At 42.7% G+C, this 20,075-nt stretch overlaps 1 protein-coding gene across 1 annotated transcript in view; it reads left to right on the top strand.

Annotated features, from left to right (window-relative positions):
* The window catches only part of DGKE (diacylglycerol kinase epsilon), a 37,931-nt gene that overhangs the window by 5,339 nt on the left and 12,517 nt on the right, over positions 1-20,075 (top strand). The window contains exons 3-9 of the mRNA XM_077458929.1: positions 2,619-2,738; positions 5,386-5,529; positions 11,831-11,988; positions 12,999-13,047; positions 14,665-14,778; positions 16,897-16,968; positions 18,611-18,738. Of these exons, the coding sequence (XP_077315055.1) occupies positions 2,619-2,738; positions 5,386-5,529; positions 11,831-11,988; positions 12,999-13,047; positions 14,665-14,778; positions 16,897-16,968; positions 18,611-18,738 (785 nt within the window). The remainder of the gene's footprint in view (positions 1-2,618; positions 2,739-5,385; positions 5,530-11,830; positions 11,989-12,998; positions 13,048-14,664; positions 14,779-16,896; positions 16,969-18,610; positions 18,739-20,075) is intronic.

Genomic DNA, 20,075 nt, shown 5'->3' with positions numbered 1-20,075 from the left:
GCTGCGTCCATCTTCGCCCTTCTTCCTTCCGGGGGGCCGCGGACTCCAGCTCTCTGACTGGCCGGAGCCGCGTGATGTCACTCCTGCACATGCATGCCTGAGCCGTTAGTAATGGCATACGCTGGGGGAAGAAACGGCACAGAGGTCCGTTTCTTCACAGCATATGCAATGATTACATCATCGGCGCACTACAAGTGAAATATCTCCTAAACGGCACGCATTTATGCAACATTTCCACTACCTATAGGTAAGCCTTATTATAGGGCAGCACAGTGGTGTAGTGGGTAGCACTCTCGCCTAGCAGTAAAAAGCGTCGCTGGTTCGTATCCCAACCATGTCACTACCTGCCTGGAGTTTGCATGTTCTCCCTGTGCCTGTGTGGGTTTCCTCCGGGTTCCTCCCACACTCCAAAGTCATGCTGGTATGTTGATTGGCTCCTGTCCAAAATTGGCCCTAGTATATGCATGTGAGTTGGGGACCTTGGATTGTGGGTTCCTTGAGGGTAGGGACCGATGTGAGTGTGCGATGCATGTGTGGAGCACTGTGTAAATTGACGGCGTTATATGGGTTCCTTTTAAATAAATAGGGATAATTGTAGACACACACCCATACTCACTCAGGTTGAACTGGATGGACTGGTGTCTTTATTCAACCTTACTAACTATGTAACTATGTAGGCTTAGCTATAGCTAAAAGTCACTAGGGGTGGTTTACAGCCCTTAAATGATCTGATGGACGATACCTGAAGGATTTTTCAGGTGATGCTGTAAGTAAGATATACAAAAAGTTAAAGCCCAATTCCAAGCAGAAATAAAATGATCCTTTGCAGTGCGGCTTTGCCAGCACTGCACGGGTTATTGCTTTTTTTTTGTAAAAATCTGTATTTTTTTGTTGGAAAATTACTTGAAGCCCCCAAACAAACCCCCTAGAGAAAATAAATTGGTGCATTTGCTGTTTTTTTTTTATGTAACACAATATGTACGCAGCAGTTTTTCAACTTGGAAAAAATACACTTTAACCTCTTAGTCCCAACACTTTTAAGAGGTTTATGATGCTGGGAGGCGGAGTGCGGCTTAAGATCACGTGACCGCAGTGATCGGCTTTCACATTGTTGAAGTTTATTGGAGCCTGACAAGCAAAATGTTTGTCTTGCCCCGGTCTATTTACATGCTGACCCGACAGACACAGGGGTTGGGGGGTGATTTGGCTGCTATGTGTTTGTTATCGTTATTTAGGTCTGGCAGAAGGCAGGACAGCCTCTATGAGGGCCCTACAGCTGGACACTGGGCTGTAGGTTCTGCTCAGCCAAGGAGAATACATAAGTGAATAACAGTACCCATACCCATTCCTTCTCAGGCTGCACCATTATAACAACTTAAAGTGTATATATATAAACTCTTAGGCCGCGTACACACGGGCGGATTGTCTGTCCAACTTAGTCCGCTGAACAGTGTTTCAGCGGACAATCCGCTCGTGTGTGGGCTTCAGCGGACTTTTTCAGCGGACAATCTGACGAACAAAGTCTTACGGAATTTCCGTAAGACAGTCCATTCAAACTTGGTTTTGTCCGTCCAAACTTGGTTTCAGCGGACAGTCCGCTCGTGTGTAGGCAAGTTGGACGGACTAAGTATGGCGCATGCTCAGAAAGGATTTACACGGCCGAAGGTTGCATTGCAGTGTATAGGACGTTGTTTTTCTAGTCCCGTCGTATGTGCTGTACACGTCATCGCGCTCGCTTTCAGCGGACTGTCTGCTCATCGTGTGTGGTCAAGTCCGTTCATGCAAATTTTGAACGGACTGTCTGTCGGATTGTCTGACGAACTTAGTTGGGCAGACAATCCGCCCGTGTGTACGCGGCCTTATAATGCATGTTTCTGAATTGTTCCCGTTTGGTCTGTGCCAAAAAATGAATGTTGATCCTGCCAGCAATCTAGTGCTGCCCTTTGTCCCATGCACACTGCATTGTTCTTTCAAGCAGTGTTCTCTTCCTTCCCTAGTTATCTCTGTGAACTATAGAACACTTCCTTCCTATGTTCTGGAATTGAGGGGAGGAGATCTGTAGTCTTAACACACTCCCTATGCAAGGGTGGCAGCACTCATTTTCTGTATTATATCTATAGGGGAGCAGCATCATCACTCTGGGCTTCACATTCCTGACTGGAGCTAATGAACATCTAACCTGTGTGTTTGGAGGTGTAAATGGGGGGGGGGGGGGGGGAGTGGAGTAATTAAAAGCCTAAGCAGCCAGCACATTTAAGGACGTGTAAGGTGCAAAATATTTCTTGTTTTTGGGTTTATATCAGTGGTCTCCAAACTGCGGCCCCTTGGGGCGCCATTGCTCCCACTGACACCAGAAATGGGGCGCCATTGCTCCCACTGACACCAGAAATGGGGCACCATTGCTCCCACTGACACCAGAAATGGGGCGCCATTGCTCCCACTGACACTGGGGAATTTTCTACTCCCACTGGCCAAAGTCTGGTCCCTCTAGTTTGGAGACCCCTGGTTTAGATACACTTTGAGATTAGAGATTCAGATTTTTACAAATTCCTATTCCCAACAGGTTGTCTAAGGTATTTGTGCAAATTTTATTTTAATCCCACCATCTTCTCTTGTAGTTACTGTCCCCAGTGGGCAAAGACTGGACTCCTTTGATAATTCTTGCTAACACCCGCAGTGGGAACAATATGGGTGAAGTTTTGGTTGGAGAATTTAAAGGTCTTCTGAATCCTCTCCAGGTGAGTATATTGTCAAGATTAAAGTGTACCTGTAATGTGCTGATAGAGAGCAGAGCAACACTGCCGCTGTGTATAGCAGGTATTTTTCAGTGCTACCCCGCCACCCCTATGCCTCACTTGAGTCCCCGCAGTACTTAGGAGAGATTTTTTAGGCACTTATGACTGCATAGTGGGATAGCAGAGCATGGGGACATTTGCTCCGTAACCTGGAAGTTCAGGTTTTCCCGGGAATATTGTAAGCCTGGACACTCTTCATACACATATGTGGTTAAATGATCACAAAATTTGTATCATTAATGAGGACCCCTGCAAGGTTTAACCATTTGAGCTCTAGAAGGTTTTACCCCCTTCATGACCAGAGCATTTTGTTTTGCTATTCAGCACTGTGCTACCTTAACTGGCAATTGCTCGGTCATGCAACATTGTACGCAAATAGAGCTTTTGTTTGGTAATATTTGATCACCACTGGGTTTCTTATTTTATTTGATTTTTTTGGGATAGGAACAAAAAAAAACTGAAAATTTTGAGAAAAAAACCCCCAATATTTTTTATTTTCTTCCTAAATTTAAACCGAAATATATTCTAAATGTCTCTGGTAAATAAAATAAAAATAAATAAATAAAATAAAAAACCCAGTAAGTGTATATAAATTGGTTTGTGTTAAAGTTTTATAGTGTCTACAAATGATATACTGGAATTAATGCAGCTATGACACTTTACTGGTAATGGTAGTGATCAGCTACTTATCGTGGAACTGTCATAGTGTGTCGGGCAATCTGGCGCTTGCTGATGCTGGTTGAAAGGTACACTGACATCAATAGTGACACTAATACAGTGATCGGTGCTAATACTATACACGGTCACTGTACTAATGACACTGGCTGGGATGGGGTTAACATCTATGGGCAATAAAAGGGTTAAGTGTGTGCCTAACAATGTGTAATGTGTGCTGCTTTTACATTATCTGTCTGTTCAGCCAGATCACTGTTCATAATACACAGAGTTCTGTTGTAAACACAGAGCTCTGTGTGTGATAGGCCACAGCCGATCAACTGGCTTCGGCCAAAACCAATGGCTTAAATCGTCTGCCAAACTCATGCTGTGTCCACTCACAGCACATGTTGGTACGATATGGCATGTCTGCTGGAAGAAAGGCTGCGATGTACAGGTATGTCACCCGATCTGGAGCTGCAGCCCACTTGCAGTACAACTACTGTGGGCAGGCAGCAAGTGGTTAAAGTGGTTGTAAACCATTACAACACACTTTGACCTACAGGTAAGCCTAGATTAAGGCTTACCTGTAGGTCCAAGAAATATCTCCTAAACCTATACGGTTTAGGAGATATTTGCCCGAAGACAGGCACCGCTGTCTACGGCGCATGCGCCGTAGACATCGGCGCGCAGGCGCCCTGAGCGCGGCATCGTCAATGACGAAGATGCCGTGTGTCGGCTCCCGTGCGCATGCGCGGGAGTGACATCATCGCGGCTTTACCGAATGACAGCGGCGGAGCTGCGAGACCCCACCGAGAAGAAGGATGCGCCGGACTACAGGGGACAGCGGTGACTTCGCTGGCTCCTGTGTCAGGTAAGGGACACATAATGGACTACTATGCGATGCATAGTAGTCCATTATGCTTTGCCTTTGCAGGGAATGAAAGAGGAAGTAAACCCATCAGGGTTTACTTCCTCTTTAAAGATATTCTAGTGATGTGTGTGTATAGAGTACCTTTTATCAATATTTATATTTTTCATCAAGATATTGCTGCCGTGCAAACTTCCACCTCGGTACACTGGGTGTCACTGGAACAGGAAGTGAGGGGCACAGACTACATTAAATTACTCTATAAGTGATGCATGCGTTAGGATTCTTTATGTCAAATGATTGAGAAGTTTTGCCATTAGGAAGGCTAAACCTTTTAAAGGGTAGAATATGGTGCTTTGTGTACATTTTCTTTATTTAGTAATGTCAGGATGAAAAAAATTGCATATGAATATAGTTCTCTGGGCTCCTTTTCCATATTTTCCAGCTTTCTAGTGTAAAAAAAATGTTGTTTACAAAGCTCAATAGCTCATGCTGAAATGTAAACACACCAGTAAATTATCAAAATCTATCCCCTCAGAGCTTCTAGTAATATGATCATAGCACCCACTTATTGTTGTAAAACGATATTCCACTGATTTCGGTGTACTTATTGGCCATCAGTTCTTGCACAGTCGGGGAGATCTGGGAGCACAAATAAACAAGTGGCGAAGCACCCTGGCTTTGTGAAGATCATAGGCTGTTTATTGATTAAAAAAAAATAATAATAATATATTTTTGGCAGATATAGATAGCCTTCTAAGTCCACCAGATATCCAGACATATCACTAGCTAAGACAGTGACACCTCCCCCCTCCTCTTTATGACTTTGGGAAGTTTTGGTGAGAGAGGGTCTGAAGTGAAACAGCTTCTGCTCTTTAGAAAGCCCAAGATGCAGTGGCAGCCCTATTGTAAAAAGAAGATTGTGTGTGTGTGTGTGTGTGTGTGTGTATGTATATATATATATATATATATTTATTTATTTTATATGAAAATGCAAAAAACATTACAATAAAAACAAAGTCAAACCATTATATTCTTTTTTTTCCCCAACTTTTTTTGTTGTAGGTGTTTGATTTGAGCAAGACATCTCCATTCAAAGCACTTCAACTGTGTACAGTTCTTCCTCCTAACTCGGCCAAAGTGCTGGTTTGTGGTGGAGATGGCACTGTTGGTTGGGTCCTTGATGCTGTGGATGAGATGAAGATAAAGGTAAAAACTTTCTATCGCTCTTGCTGCATTTGGCTGGACACAAACGTTAACTAAGGCCCAGGACTTTATCGGCGTCATAAAATTGTATTTGGACAAGATTACAAAAACATGTACAGACACATCACTTTTGATCACGTACATATGTGTGCAGATAATCATTGGGACATGTGATTTTAGTGGGACATATGTGGGGGACATGTGTTTTTATTATTAGGGACATGTGTTTTTATTATTTGGGGACATGTATGTTTTGGGGACATGTGTGTTTTGGGGACATATGTGGGGACTGTGTTTGTACTGTGTGGTGTGTTGTGTGTTTACACTACACTGATGATCAGTGAGTAAAAAGCTGTAAAAAGCAGCCCATACTCACTGATCATCAGCCGGCTGCAGCGTTCTGCTCTCCTCTCCTCAGCGGTGACTTCCGTGTGAGGAGAGGAGAGCCGATTGCCTAGCAACCGGCTGTTTGTTTACATCACATGACGGCCGTGATTGGACACGGCCGTCATGTGATCAGGAGGGCCAATCACAGAGCCCTCCTGCCGATCTGAGATGTGCCGTGTCCGGGTGACACGAGCACATCGGGATCGCGCCGCTGCGCGCGCGCGCGCGCGATCCCGCTACTCCTGAAGGACGTTCCTGAACGTCCTATCAGGATTAGACGGCTCCCACCCGGCCGTATATATGCATTGGCCGGGTGGGAAGTGGTTAAGGAATGGGGTACATGCTGGCTATGTATGTTGGTTCCTTGCGAAAGTATTCGCCCCCCTTGAACTTTTCAACCTTTTGCCACATTTCAGACTATAAATAAAGATATAAATAAAAAATTTTTTGTGAAGAATCACCAACAAGTGGGACACAATTGTGAAGTGGAACGAAATCTATTGGATTTTTTAAACTTTTTTAACTAATAAAAAAATGAAAAGTGGGGTGTGCAAAATTATTCGGCCCCCTTGCGTTAATACTTTGTAGAGCCACCTTTTGCTGCGATTACAGCTGCAAGTCGCTTGGGGTATGTCTCTATCAGTTTTGCACATCGAGAGACTGAAATTATTGCCCATTCTTCCTTGCAAAACAGCTCGAGCTCAGTGAGGTTGGATGGAGAGCGTTTGTGAACAGCAGTTTTCAGCTCTTTCCACAGATTCTCGATTGGATTCAGGGCTGGACTTTGACTTGGCCATTCTAACACCTGGATACGTTTATTTGTGAACCATTCCTTTGTAGATTTTGCTGTATGTTTGGGATCATTGTCTTGTTGGAAGATAAATCTCCGTCCCAGTTTCAGGTCTTTTGCAGACTCCAACATGTTTTCATCCAGAATGGTCCTGTATTTGGCTGCATCCATCTTCCCCTCAATTTTAACCATCTTCCCTGTCCCTGCTGAAGAAAAGCAGGCCCAAACCATGATGCTGCCACCACCATGTTTGACAGTGGGGATGGTGTGTTGAGGGGGGGGGGGGGGGGGTTTCCCTGCCCGATTTACCCTCTCTTCCCTCCCCCCTTGCTTTTTTTTCCTCTACTCTCCCCCTTTCCTCCATCTCTATCTCTTTTCTAGTTTTATTTTATTTTTATTTTTTTCTCTTTCTCTCCCTTATGGTAATACTCTTCAAAAACAAACTAAAAACATTTTGTTAGGGGAGTTTACTGAGACCTGAGATCAAGCATCCGGACTTAACCACTTCAATACAGGGCACTTTCACCCCCTTCCTTCCCAGCCCAATTTTCAGCTTTCAGCGCTCTAGCGCTTTCAGTGACAATTGCGCGGTCATGCTACACTGTACCCAAATGAAATTGTTATCATTTTGTTCGCACAAATAGAGCTTTATTTTGGTGGTATTTATTCACGACTCCGTTTTTTTTTTTTGCGATATAAGCGCAAAAAAAGCGGAAATTTGGGAAAAAAACAATATTTTCTTTTTTCTATTTGAAAAGAAATCCAATAAAATCAAATTTTGTCATAAATTTAAGCCAAAATGTATTCTGCTACATGTTTTTGGTAAAAAAAATTCCGTTAAGTGTATAATAATTGGTTTGTGTGATCACGGACATATGTACGCAAATGATCATGTACATATGTGTGCAGGTGATCACGTACATATGTGTGCAGATAATCATTGGGACATGTGATTTTAGTGGGACATATGTGGGGGACATGTGTTTTTATTATTAGGGACATGTGTTTTTATTATTAGGGACATGTGTTTTTATTATTTGGGGACATGTATGTTTTGGGGACATGTGTGTTTTGGGGACATATGTGGGGACTGTGTTTGTACTGTGTGGTGTGTTGTGTGTTTACACTACACTGATGATCAGTGAGTAAAAAGCTGTAAAAAGCAGCCCATACTCACTGATCATCAGCCGGCTGCAGCGTTCTGCTCTCCTCTCCTCAGCGGTGACTTCCGTGTGAGGAGAGGAGAGCCGATTGCCTAGCAACCGGCTGTTTGTTTACATCACATGACGGCCGTGATTGGACACGGCCGTCATGTGATCAGGAGGGCCAATCACAGAGCCCTCCTGCCGATCTGAGATGTGCCGTGTCCGGGTGACACGAGCACATCGGGATCGCGCCGCTGCGCGGGCGCGCGCGCGCGATCCCGCTACTCCTGAAGGACGTTCCTGAACGTCCTATCAGGATTAGACGGCTCCCACCCGGCCGTATATATGCATTGGCCGGGTGGGAAGTGGTTAAGGAATGGGGTACATGCTGGCTATGTATGTTGGTTCCTTGCGAAAGTATTCGCCCCCCTTGAACTTTTCAACCTTTTGCCACATTTCAGGCTATAAATAAAGATATAAATAAAAATTTTTTTGTGAAGAATCACCAACAAGTGGGACACAATTGTGAAGTGGAACGAAATCTATTGGATTTTTTAAACTTTTTTAACTAATAAAAAAATGAAAAGTGGGGTGTGCAAAATTATTCGGCCCCCTTGCGTTAATACTTTGTAGAGCCACCTTTTGCTGCGATTACAGCTGCAAGTCGCTTGGGGTATGTCTCTATCAGTTTTGCACATCGAGAGACTGAAATTATTGCCCATTCTTCCTTGCAAAACAGCTCGAGCTCAGTGAGGTTGGATGGAGAGCGTTTGTGAACAGCAGTTTTCAGCTCTTTCCACAGATTCTCGATTGGATTCAGGGCTGGACTTTGACTTGGCCATTCTAACACCTGGATACGTTTATTTGTGAACCATTCCTTTGTAGATTTTGCTGTATGTTTGGGATCATTGTCTTGTTGGAAGATAAATCTCCGTCCCAGTTTCAGGTCTTTTGCAGACTCCAACAGGTTTTCATCCAGAATGGTCCTGTATTTGGCTGCATCCATCTTCCCCTCAATTTTAACCATCTTCCCTGTCCCTGCTGAAGAAAAGCAGGCCCAAACCATGATGCTGCCACCACCATGTTTGACAGTGGGGATGGTGTGTTGAGGGTGATGAGCTGTGTTGCTTTTACGCCAAACATATAGTTTTGCATTGTGGGCAAAAAGTTGGATTTTGGTTTCATCTGACCAGAGCACCTTCTTCCACATGTTTGGTGTGTCTCCCAGGTGGCTTGTGGCAAACTTTAGATGAGACTTTTTATGGATATCTTTTAGAAATGGCTTTCTTCTTGCCACTCTTCCATAAAGGCCAGATTTGTGCAGTGTACGACTGATTGTTGTCCTATGGACAGACTCTCCCACCTCAGCTGTAGTTCTCTGCAGTTCATCCAGAGTGATCATGGGCCTCTTGGCTGCATCTCTGATCAGTCTTCTCCTTGTCTGAGCTGAAAGTTTAGAGAGACGGACAGGTCTTGGTAGATTTGCAGTGGTCTGATACGCCTTCCATTTCAAAATGATCGCTTGCACAGTGCTCCTTGGGATGTTTAAAGCTTGGGAAATCTTTTTGTATCCAAATCCGGCTTTAAACTTCTCCACAACAGTATTAAGGACCTGCCTGGTGTGTTCCTTGGTCTTCATGATGCTCTCTGCGCTTTCAACAGAACCCTGAGACTATCACAGAGCAGGTGCATTTATACAGAGACTTGATTACACACAGGTGGATTCTATTTATCACCATCAGTCATTTAGGACAACATTGGATCATTCAGAGATCCTCGCTGAACTTCTGGAGTGAGTTTGCTGCACTGAAAGTAAAGGGGCCGAATAATTTTGCACGCACCACTTTTCAGTTTTTTATTTGTTAAAAAAGTTTAAAATATCCAATAGATTTCGTTCCACTTCACAATTGTCTCCCACTTGTTGGTGATTCTTCACAAAAAATGTTTTATCTTTATGTTTGAAGCCTGAAATGTGGCAAAAGGTTGAAAAGTTCAAGGGGGCCGAATACTTTCGCAAGGCACTGTACATGCCAGTTGATATGATGTATGTTGCACATTACTGCTGTAGGGATGTATCTTGAGCTGTTTTTTGTTTGTGTACCTTGACATTCTTTTTGATAATGGTTTTTGTATAACTCCTTGACCTTTAAATAAATAAATTATTATTTTTCTATTTTTTTTAACCACTTCTCGCCCAGCCTATAGCAGAATGATGGCCGGGCGGTAGTTCACTTATCCTGACTGGGCGTCATATGACGTCCTGCAGGATAACAGCCGCCACGCACCCGTGGGGGTGCACATCGCTGCGATCGGCGCTGCGTTGGTCTGACACACCGCTACACAGATCTTGGTAAAGAGCCTCTGGCGGTGGCTCTTTACCATGTGATCAACCGTGTTCAGTCACGGCTGATCACGATGTAAACGGGAAGAGCCAGTGATCGGCTTTTCCTCACTCGCATCTGACAGACGCTCTCCTGACGGGTGGTCTGCGCTGCTTCTTTATCAGCACATCCCCCCCTCGGATGCACACGCTGGACCACCAGTGAAGCTCCTAACGTGGATGGCCATTTACATCCCCAATGGCCATCCATATGTGAAAATCAATGCCAGCATATGCCAATCAGTGCCCACAAATGGGCACTGCCTGGCACCTCTATGGCACAATAAAAATTTGTGATACCCAGCATTGCCACCCATCAGTGCCACCCGTAAGTACCCATCCGTGCCGCCTACGAGTGCCCATCAGTGCCGCATACCAGTGCCACCTATCAATGCCCTTCAGTGTCACCTTATCAGTGCAGCCATATCAGTGCCCATCATTGAAGAAGAAAACTTACTTATTTACAAAAGATTTTAACTGAATCAAACTTTTTTTTTTTTTTCAAAATAATGTCTTTTTTTTTTATTTGTTGCGCAAAAAATAAAAACCCCAGAGGTGATCAAATACCACCAAAAGAAAGCTCTATGTGTGGGAACAAAATAAAAAAATCTGTTTGGGTACAGTGTAGCATGACCGCACAATTGTCGTTCAATTTGGGACTGCACTGAAAGTTGACTTGGGCAGGAAGGTGTATAAGTGCCTGGTATTGAAGTGGTTAAAGAGGAGCTCCAGGCTCCCCCAAAAAAATTAAAAGTCAGCAGCTACAAATAGTGTAGCTGCTGACTTTTAATATAAGGACAATTACCTGTCCAGAGATATAGCAATGTTCTCATCCGACTGGATTCTTCAATCGGCTTCAGGTGCAGGCTCCGGGATCTTAAGTAAAGGAAACAGACAGCCTTGCGGCTTCACAGCCAGTCTCCTACTGCGCATGCATGAGCCGCGGCGTGCAGCGCCTTGTGAATGCTCCCCTAGTCTTCTGGGACCTGTGCATCTCAGAAGACAGAGGGGGAGGTGTGGGGTGGGGGTGTGAATTTCCAGCTCACATTGCCGCAGCGCATCAGACCGGAAGTGGGAAGAGGTACCTGTTTAAACCAGGTACTCCCCCCCCCCCCCCCCCCACCCACAAAAGAAGTGCCAAATGTGGGGGGAGGGGGGAAGGATGCAATGAAGCAGAACTTCCCATTTTGTGTTAAGTTCCACTTTAAGCTGGCCATAGATGGTTCAAATGTCGGCTGGGCCAGCAGGGACCGGCCAGCCGAGATTCAAACCATGTATGGGCAGGCTGGTTGTATCAAGTTGATCCATCGATCGATTTGGTTACAACCAACGTTGAATGCTTGAGATGCGATTGTAGCCAGTGGCTATAGCCACTAGCAATAATCACTTGTTCACTTTTCTCCCCTCCTCATGCCCCCATCTCACCAGGAGAACACATTAGCTCCATGGGAGGGATTCTCCCGTCAACGCTGACTTTGCTGATGGGGGGAATCAAGTCATTTTCTTTTCTGCAACCTGTGGTTGCAGGAAGGAAAATCATATCATCTATGACCAGCTTTACTCTTCAGTTTGTCATGTTTGAATGTGTTTGTCTCTTTATAGGGTCTCGAAAGTTTTGTTCCGCAAGTAGCAGTATTACCCCTGGGAACTGGCAATGATCTGGCTAATACTTTAGGATGGGGGGCCGGCTATGCTGGAGAAGTGCCTGTAGAGCAGATACTTCGCAATGTTATGGAAGCAGACAGAGTTAAGCTTGACAGGTGAGAAAGTATACAGCAGTTGAGAATTTGTGAGTATTGACCAACACAGAGGGTTCCCCCTAAGCAGTACAATTAGGTAAAATGGGTTTTCCACTCCATCTCTAGAGTTGTTCTGTTAAAAATGTAAGTTAATGTGGTTGTAAACCTCAGTTTTGAAATCTGAACAAAGCACATATATCTGTAGTGTTTGCTTGTCTCTCCAAAGCTCTGAGTGCCTTTTCTCTCTGGTGCTTTGTTCCTCTGTTATCAGCATGAGTAATTTCTGACAAGTTGTCCTGACACCAGAGATAAAATGGTGATGGAGAGAAGAGCTCAGCACACAGCTTGTCTATTCACAACACATCTCTGCATTGTGTGTAAAGGGGGGGGGGGTGTCCCTTTCCCCCAACCAGCTTTCACACACTGTACAAGGGCTCTAGCTACAGCTCTTAAGGGAGTCTCTCTCCTTACTGTAACTTCCTTTTTACTGATAGGACGAGTACTGGCTCTACTATACCTTTATCATCCCTTCATCTGGAGAGAAGCAGCACTGAGGGTGACTTTACCTCCTCGTTGGTCACTTTGAGCTCCATCGGCCATTGTGGACTGGACTGTAGTAGTGGACCTTTTCCTGCATGGGATGCCCAGTGATCTCCTGTGGTTGAGGGGCAGGGGGGCTGGCTGATGGTGTCTATCTGGCTTGGTGGTAGTGGGAACTTTTCCAAGCTATATCTTGTTCACGGGTGTCACTTTGTGGAGAGTAGTGATCTTGCTGAAGCATGTAGTTCCATGGTCATACTGGTGCAGGGGAGAAAGTGGGGCATTGCTGGGGTCTCTTCTGATCAGTTCCTCTGGCAGTACTCATTGTTTTTCTTCTGCATGCTTGTAGGTTGGCAACTTAATCACTAGTTTCACTTCATTCTCCTGAACTTAAATATCAAAATATGACATATAAGACAACAATCCTCTATCTGTCTGTGGAACAAAAGCAATATCTATGGTGATGCTAAAGGTTAATCTTTGTCTTTTAGGTGGAAAGTCCAGGTTACTAACAAGGGTTACAGTCTGAGAAAACCAAAGGTAATCATCTTTTTCATTGCTGTAGACTAAGATCTGTTATTGTCCTCATAAGACTTGAGACTTTGTGTATGGGAACCTGGCTTTGCCATTGAGGTAAATCTTTTACAAAGCCCTATAATTCAGACTAAGCAAATGTTAAAAGTTAAGCCTGGCCGTTCACCTTGTTCCCCATTTAGCTGCCTGAAGTGAAAAAAGCAGCTTCAGTCTGTATTTCCAGTTAGGCTCAGTTCACACCTATGCATTTTTTTTTTATTGCCTTTTGCAGAAACTCCAGTCTATTTAACAAGGTTTCCTATGGGACACGTTCATGCCTATGCTTTTTTCAGCCACTGTGTTTTTGGAAAGGGTCAGAGGCTTTTTTAAAAAAAAAAAAAAGCAAAACATGCGTTTTTTGTTCAATAGACTTCCATGAAGAACTTGCAGATTTTTTTAACCACTTGCCGCCAAATCACATACTTATACGTCATTTGATTTCAAGTGGTTGTACCAGAGTGATGCCTGCAGCTGCAGGTATCAACCCGGTACCATTTATTTATTTTTTTTTAAGAGCCAACGGTCTGCTCTGGCTAAGCAGCCGCTTGATTGTTATCATAAGCAGTGGGAGGGGGGGACCCCCGCTCGTCTGGAGACCCCAAGAAAGCCAGAATCCACTTTGATTGGGTCTCGGATGTAGATGTAGTAACCAGGAAGCAACGTCGTCCCATCACGTCTGGTTTACTGAATGTCTTAAAGGTGCCAGTTTAAAAAAAAATAAAAGTATTTAAAACTGCTGATCTTGGTGTTTTTGAATGCTTTTCAAGTGCAAAGGAATGAATACCTGTCACATGCCTTTTGCTGTCACAAGGGATGTTTACATTCCTTATGACAACAATAAAAGTGATCAAAAAATAAATAAATTGGAGCAACAGTGTAAAAATAAAATAAAAATATTTATTAATAAAATAAAAATAAAAAATGTAAAGTGACTCAGCGTGACATCTTTTTATATTTTACAAAAAAATGGGTTCTGTATTGTGTGACGTAAAAAATTGCAAAACCCACTATTCCATAGGGTCTTTCCTAAAAAAAAATAAAAAAAAATATTTGGGGGTTATAAGTAATTTTCTAGCAAAAGATAGCGATTTAAACTTGCAGACAAAACGTGCCAGAAAAAGTCTGGTCAAAAAACACATGAAAACCGCATGTGCAAAAAGCACTGCAGAAACGGATCAAAGGCAAATTGCATAGGTGTGAACCGAGCCTTACACACCGCTAAGGTCTCCCTATTTATTTATGACAATGCTGAGCCAAGCACCAGTGATGTCACATGATCCTCCATACCTGGATGTAATGACAATTTCATTGTTCCCAGTGACTGAACAGGGTGGCGGGGAGCAAAGGGAAGGTGAATAATATACTGTTAGGGGACTCGACTTAAATGTGAACCTATTGCTTTTGCCTTTAGACTGATGTTTTTTTTCTAGAGAGTTGCTGTTTTTGTGAGACTTTTATTAAGGTCATGCATTGTGGTAGATTTTTACAAATGGCACATACCAAGGTTTTTTTTTTTATTTTCATATATGTATACTTTGGAAGCAAAACCATATAATAACATGCTATTGTATGTTGATTCTTTAGGTTTTGTCGATGAATAACTACTTCTCAGTAGGTCCTGATGCCTTGATGGCTTTAAACTTCCACACGCATCGAGAGAAGACCCCTTCACTGTTTTCTAGCAGGCTTGTTAATAAGGTAGGCTTTCAGATGTTCAGGTAAACTTGTAAGTTCTCGAAAGTAATATATTTATGTATTTAAAGGCAGCTGCTGAAACATGCCTGCAGATACCCCACTTTGTTTTTCTGACTGCACTAAGCTTTCAAGCCTGAGTTGATTACGATTAGAAAACTGAACTTACAGTTCTGAAGAGCTTTCACCGCACACTAATGGTTTAAATTAGAAGTTCATCTTTTACAAAAAAATAATAAGTGCACATCTTTTTGCAGGTAAAAAAAAGTGCATTTATTTTTATTTTATTTTTATTATTATTTTTTTTTCCCCTGCAATTAGCAGTGCAATGCCTGGATCCTGCAGACACTTAGCACAAATCACTGTCATTGTATGTCAGTACTTTGATGCTAAATAATTGTTGTAGCTGCCATAACCCCATAACGGTGAGTGGCTGGCTTGCAGATAAAAGTGGCCTCCGCGGTGGATTCCTTCTCTCTATTTTTAAAATAAAATTGCACTTGGAAGAGCGCTGCGCAAATGCACTGTGACATAAAGTATAACAACGACCACCATTTTATTCTCTAGGGTGTCTGAAAGCGTATATATAAAGTTTAGGGGTTATAAGTAATTTTCTAGCAAAAAAAATGATTTTAACTGCGAAACAAGTGTCAAAAAGAGGCTCGGTCCTTAAATGGTTAAACAGCCTGCCCGTACCTTGTACCTTGGAGACGAGGTCAGAAGCTGAAAGTAGACATTTGCATATCGAGGGCTGTGGGTTGAAAATTTCAAAAGTAGTAACAGCGCCACAGGTGTGTGTTCAAATGAACAGCTGTGCTTCTCCAAAAATTTTGAAAAAACAATTAGTGAACTGTGTAAAGTGATAAGAGTAGCACTAATCCACACACATAAAACTTTACAATCTGAAATAGTGAATACTCCAAATGTATATATGTGTTTTAAACCAATTGTTCAACATTTGTGTGTGTGTGTGTGTGTGTGTGTGTATGTATATGTATATGTATATGTGTATATATATATATATATATATATATATATATAATTATAGTGTATGTGTGTGTGTGTGTTAAAGCAATTCAATATGCAATATCTATAAAGTGCTGGTGCATAAAGTTGCTGAGATAAGGTGCAGAAAATATTTTTTTTTAAATGTGCAACGATGAATATCAATATTAAAATAATAAACAAAAAATACAAAATTTGCCAGATGAGTGAACAGTCTTTCCTTATGTGATTATCACAAAAAACAAACTTCACCAATATGTGAATCCTTCACCCCTCTCTGTCAATTGGACTCGACAGCTGAATAATTGGATATATCAACCAGAGAAACACGCTCTCCACAAATGGTCATCAATCATGGTTTTTCTCTCAACGATTACAGCATATCATGGGAAAGACAAATAAAAAGGAAGGAGGTTTCCATAGCGTAAAAAAAAATATCTCACAGGCTTGTTAAACTATTTGCATCCCACTCATATTTTTTTTTTTTCACAAAACGTCATTCTATTTATATTTGAAGAGTATTTGAAGGGAGTAACACGCTCCGCTATGTATAGCTGTTCACCTCCAGACCTGTCATGGACTGCAAGTGTGAACTGGCAATCGTGATGTCCTCAGTGTCCTGGCCCTGCTCTATATCTGTTTCGTCTTGTGACGTCTTCAAGGAGCAGCTCCTTGCTGTGGAGGGGGTGGGATCGGCTGACTAGGGCTCTCAACGGCACTCTGAGAGGCTGAGCCATTTGCTGGTCAGGCATCTGGATGGAGCTCCATCCAGAGCCTGGACTGGCTGGGTGACCTTGGCCAACAGCAGATTTTAGCCTGCTGTCGGCTGAATATGGGTCGCAGAAGTGCAGAACTAAGTGCACTCCTGTAACCCACAGGAGAAATAGGGTCAAAAGAGTTTTGGCTCTACTTCTCTTAAGAGTGTGTTCATACTGTTGACAGACAGAACCGTACAAAGCGTTGTAGCCCTGAATAACCCAGTGAGAGCAGGAGATTACAAGAGGCTGATAACGAGACAGATTTATGCATTTATAGTTGTAAAATTTTTGCTGTATAAATGGTGTTTTTTTGTTTGTTTTGGAGTTCAGATTTAAATATGCCTTTTTTATTTTTTTTCAGGCGGTGTATTTATTTTACGGGACCAAGGATTGCTTGATTCAGGAGTGTAAAGATCTTGACAAAAAAGTTGAGGTAAGAGTCCGACTACCACACTGATCCCAAAGAAGGAATTGCCTTTCTCGGAAGAATCTAAAGAAGACTAGTGTTTTGTTTTATCTTCTTCATGTAATGTCTCTCTGCCTGCTGTACTACTCTCTGTATTACTGCAAAGCCTATCTTCTGAGTTGGCTACAATTAACCACTGCAGAGACTAACATGCTACTAATGATGGCACATTGCACTAATAACTCACTTTCTCACCTAAAGCCCTGATGACGTGGCTATATGAAAACCCTGAAACACATTGGCTATGGTTTTAACAATCCACGTAAGCATATTTGAACACCAATCATTCATGCATCCTTGGGCCCTCCAGATTAAAATAGAGCCGTTAGTTTTTTTCCATGCTATATTTTGCTTTTTGTGGACATGAGGCCCCTTTTGGGTCATCGCATCTGGTGCATGAAAGCATTATATATATATATATATATATATAGTTATTTTTCATAATTTTGTTAGCCATCTTTATGGGCCACATATCGTTCTATGACATTGATCCCCTTTACAGACCACATGTCTGTTGAATGAAAGTGATCCCTTTTCCAGACCGCATATCTATGCCATTACACTTAGTGATGCTGAATAGGTTGGGCTTAACTGCCTTAGAACTGCTGTCTGAACAGGCAGTCTGGCAGTGTCTTCTTATGTTTTGTCTTGTGACATTCCTGGTCCATCACTATAACGTACTACCTCGCTAGCCAATGCAAATGTACAGATGGCAGCAAGGGGGACATACGCTTTGTGAGTAAGAAGTGACATTAAAATTACAATTTAAAAAAATGTAATTTCTTAATAAGAAACAGCTTATACTTGCCTGTTCTGTTCAACAGGTTTGCACAGAGCAGCCCCAAACCACTCTACTTGGATCCCCCACCGGCGCTCCTGCCTTCTCCCTCCCCGGCCGAGTGCCCACCATAGCAAACTGCTTCCTATGGGGGCAATCATGTGTGTTCGCTCCTGAGCCTCTTATTTGAATACATAAGACAATCTAAATTATTCCGAAAGCTTGCTTCTTTGATGACTTCTATTAGCCAGTAAAGGGTACCAATCTTTCTGCATTTATCACTGGCTAACATGGAGCAATACTCTTCCATGGAAAAGAAAGATATCTGAAATATTCTCTAATTTACTCAAATGAGTATGGGATTAAACACATTCAGAGTTAATCCTGCATCTCCACTTTAAATAAATACCACACCATCCATCCATCCATTCCAGAAAGGAGGTTTCTGCTGGTGTATGCAAGTACCTAGGAGCAATTTTTATGTAACAACAGAGTCTCCTTAGGATTTTTTTTTTTTTTTCGGCTGAATGTTTGAGTAAAGGTCTTTTAAGATTAAACAGTAGATCCGCTTTAAAGGGAAAATGCCCTTATATAACATATTAGACTGCTATAATCCCTTTCATTACCACAGAAGTACCTGTTGATAATTATTGCTGATGGGAAGTTGGGCAGGTGAGCTCCTCCCTACAAAAAAAAAAATCTATGAAAATGTTTTGGAATGATAGAAGCCTTTAGGAAAGTATCTCAAAGATTTAAAGCTTGTTTGTGTTCATTCTCATGCAGGTTTGCTGCCAAGTGTGTGTGCTGACCTCTTGTACTTTGTAACTGCAGCTGGAGTTGGATGGAGAAAGAATCTCATTACCCAACCTGGAGGGGATCGTAGTGCTGAATATCGGTTACTGGGGAGGAGGCTGCAGGTTGTGGGAAGGCATGGGAGATGAGCCATATCCTTTATCAAGGTGAGTGTCTGAGGGTTTTATATGTAGCTGTACCTTGCCATGTGTCAGCTGCCCAAGATGTTTCTCCTGCATTCAAAAATAAACCTCACAAAAGAAATATCTGGCTGTCAAATAGCTGATGCGTTTTGAGGGGAAACTTCATTTCCCCATCAGGGCTACAAGAATAAGTAGAAAGCATATTCCTAATGATGGAAAATTATGTCTAGATATGTATATACCAAAAAATATACAGCATCATCTAATCAGTTTATTAGGTGGTGTTCTAGATTTTGTTGTGTATTCTCGCATGCATATCTAGACAACATTTTTCTTCATTATGTTTTTGCTTGTCACTTATTCATGTTGAAGGGGAAGTGATGTTGCCCCTGAAACACATTAGCTGTTTGACAGCCTTATATTTATTTCATGAGAGGTTTATTTTTTTTGGCCCCGCAGTGCCCCAGGAGGAAGTGGGAGCTGGAGCCCCCCCCCCCCCCCCCAAAAAAAATGACATGCCAAATGTGGCATGTCAGGGGGTCACCTCCCTTAAAGTGGAAGTTCCATTTTTGGGTGGAACTCCGCTTTAAATAGGAAACGTGTTATACTTACCTGCTCTATGTAATGGTTTTGCACAGAGCAGTCCTCCTCTTCTCGGTTCTCGGATACCCTGCCGGCGCTCCTGGTAATGTGTGCAGGCTTGCTCCCCATGGCTGCCTCTAGCTGAGAGATGAGGGAATTATTTGCAGATCCCTCGGATGGGATCATTTAAAGTAGGGGTCCCCCACCAGTTGTTGCAATTGGACAACTAAAAAATAAACTGTGACGTTTAGAGCCGCTAGCCCTTCCCTGCCCTAGGGTGAGTTTAATGCATGGGGGTTTGCCCTTCCAAAATAACTCCCTAAATAATGTATCCGCCCTCTTGAACCAAGTCTGAGAGTGCCAAACAGGGGAGTTGTGTAACAGGTAGAGGATAGGGGGTGCCCACATTTTTTACAATGAGTGCTAATCACAATGAGTGGTCATTTTATTCAATATATTTTAAATGCAACCAGTATGCATATTTATATTTGCAGTAGCACATAGAGTGGGAGAGGGAAAGCAGTACCAGGGCCAGTCAGGTGTCCTACTTTCACATATGTTGCTCCTTAGCTGTCTAATGACAGGCTTGGGGCAGGGATGTAACCTGGTACTTTTGATTTAACTGCAGCGGAGACAAGTCAGATCAACAACTGGTTGTGCTGTATAAATTATATGACTGGATAGAGGGCAGCGCAAATTCTTTAGCAGGTAGAGCAGCTTAAAATATCTATTTCAGCCTTGTATTTAACTGTTTCCTGGAGTTAAGCTTTAAACGGATA

The sequence above is a fragment of the Lithobates pipiens genome, unplaced genomic scaffold, assembly GCF_037356315.1.
Source record: "Lithobates pipiens isolate NorthernLeopardFrog02 unplaced genomic scaffold, aLitPip1_a1.2 Scaffold_28, whole genome shotgun sequence".
Taxonomy (NCBI): domain Eukaryota; kingdom Metazoa; phylum Chordata; class Amphibia; order Anura; family Ranidae; genus Lithobates; species Lithobates pipiens.
Note: the sequence above shows the minus strand (reverse complement) of the source record. Positions and strands in the feature narration are given on the sequence as shown.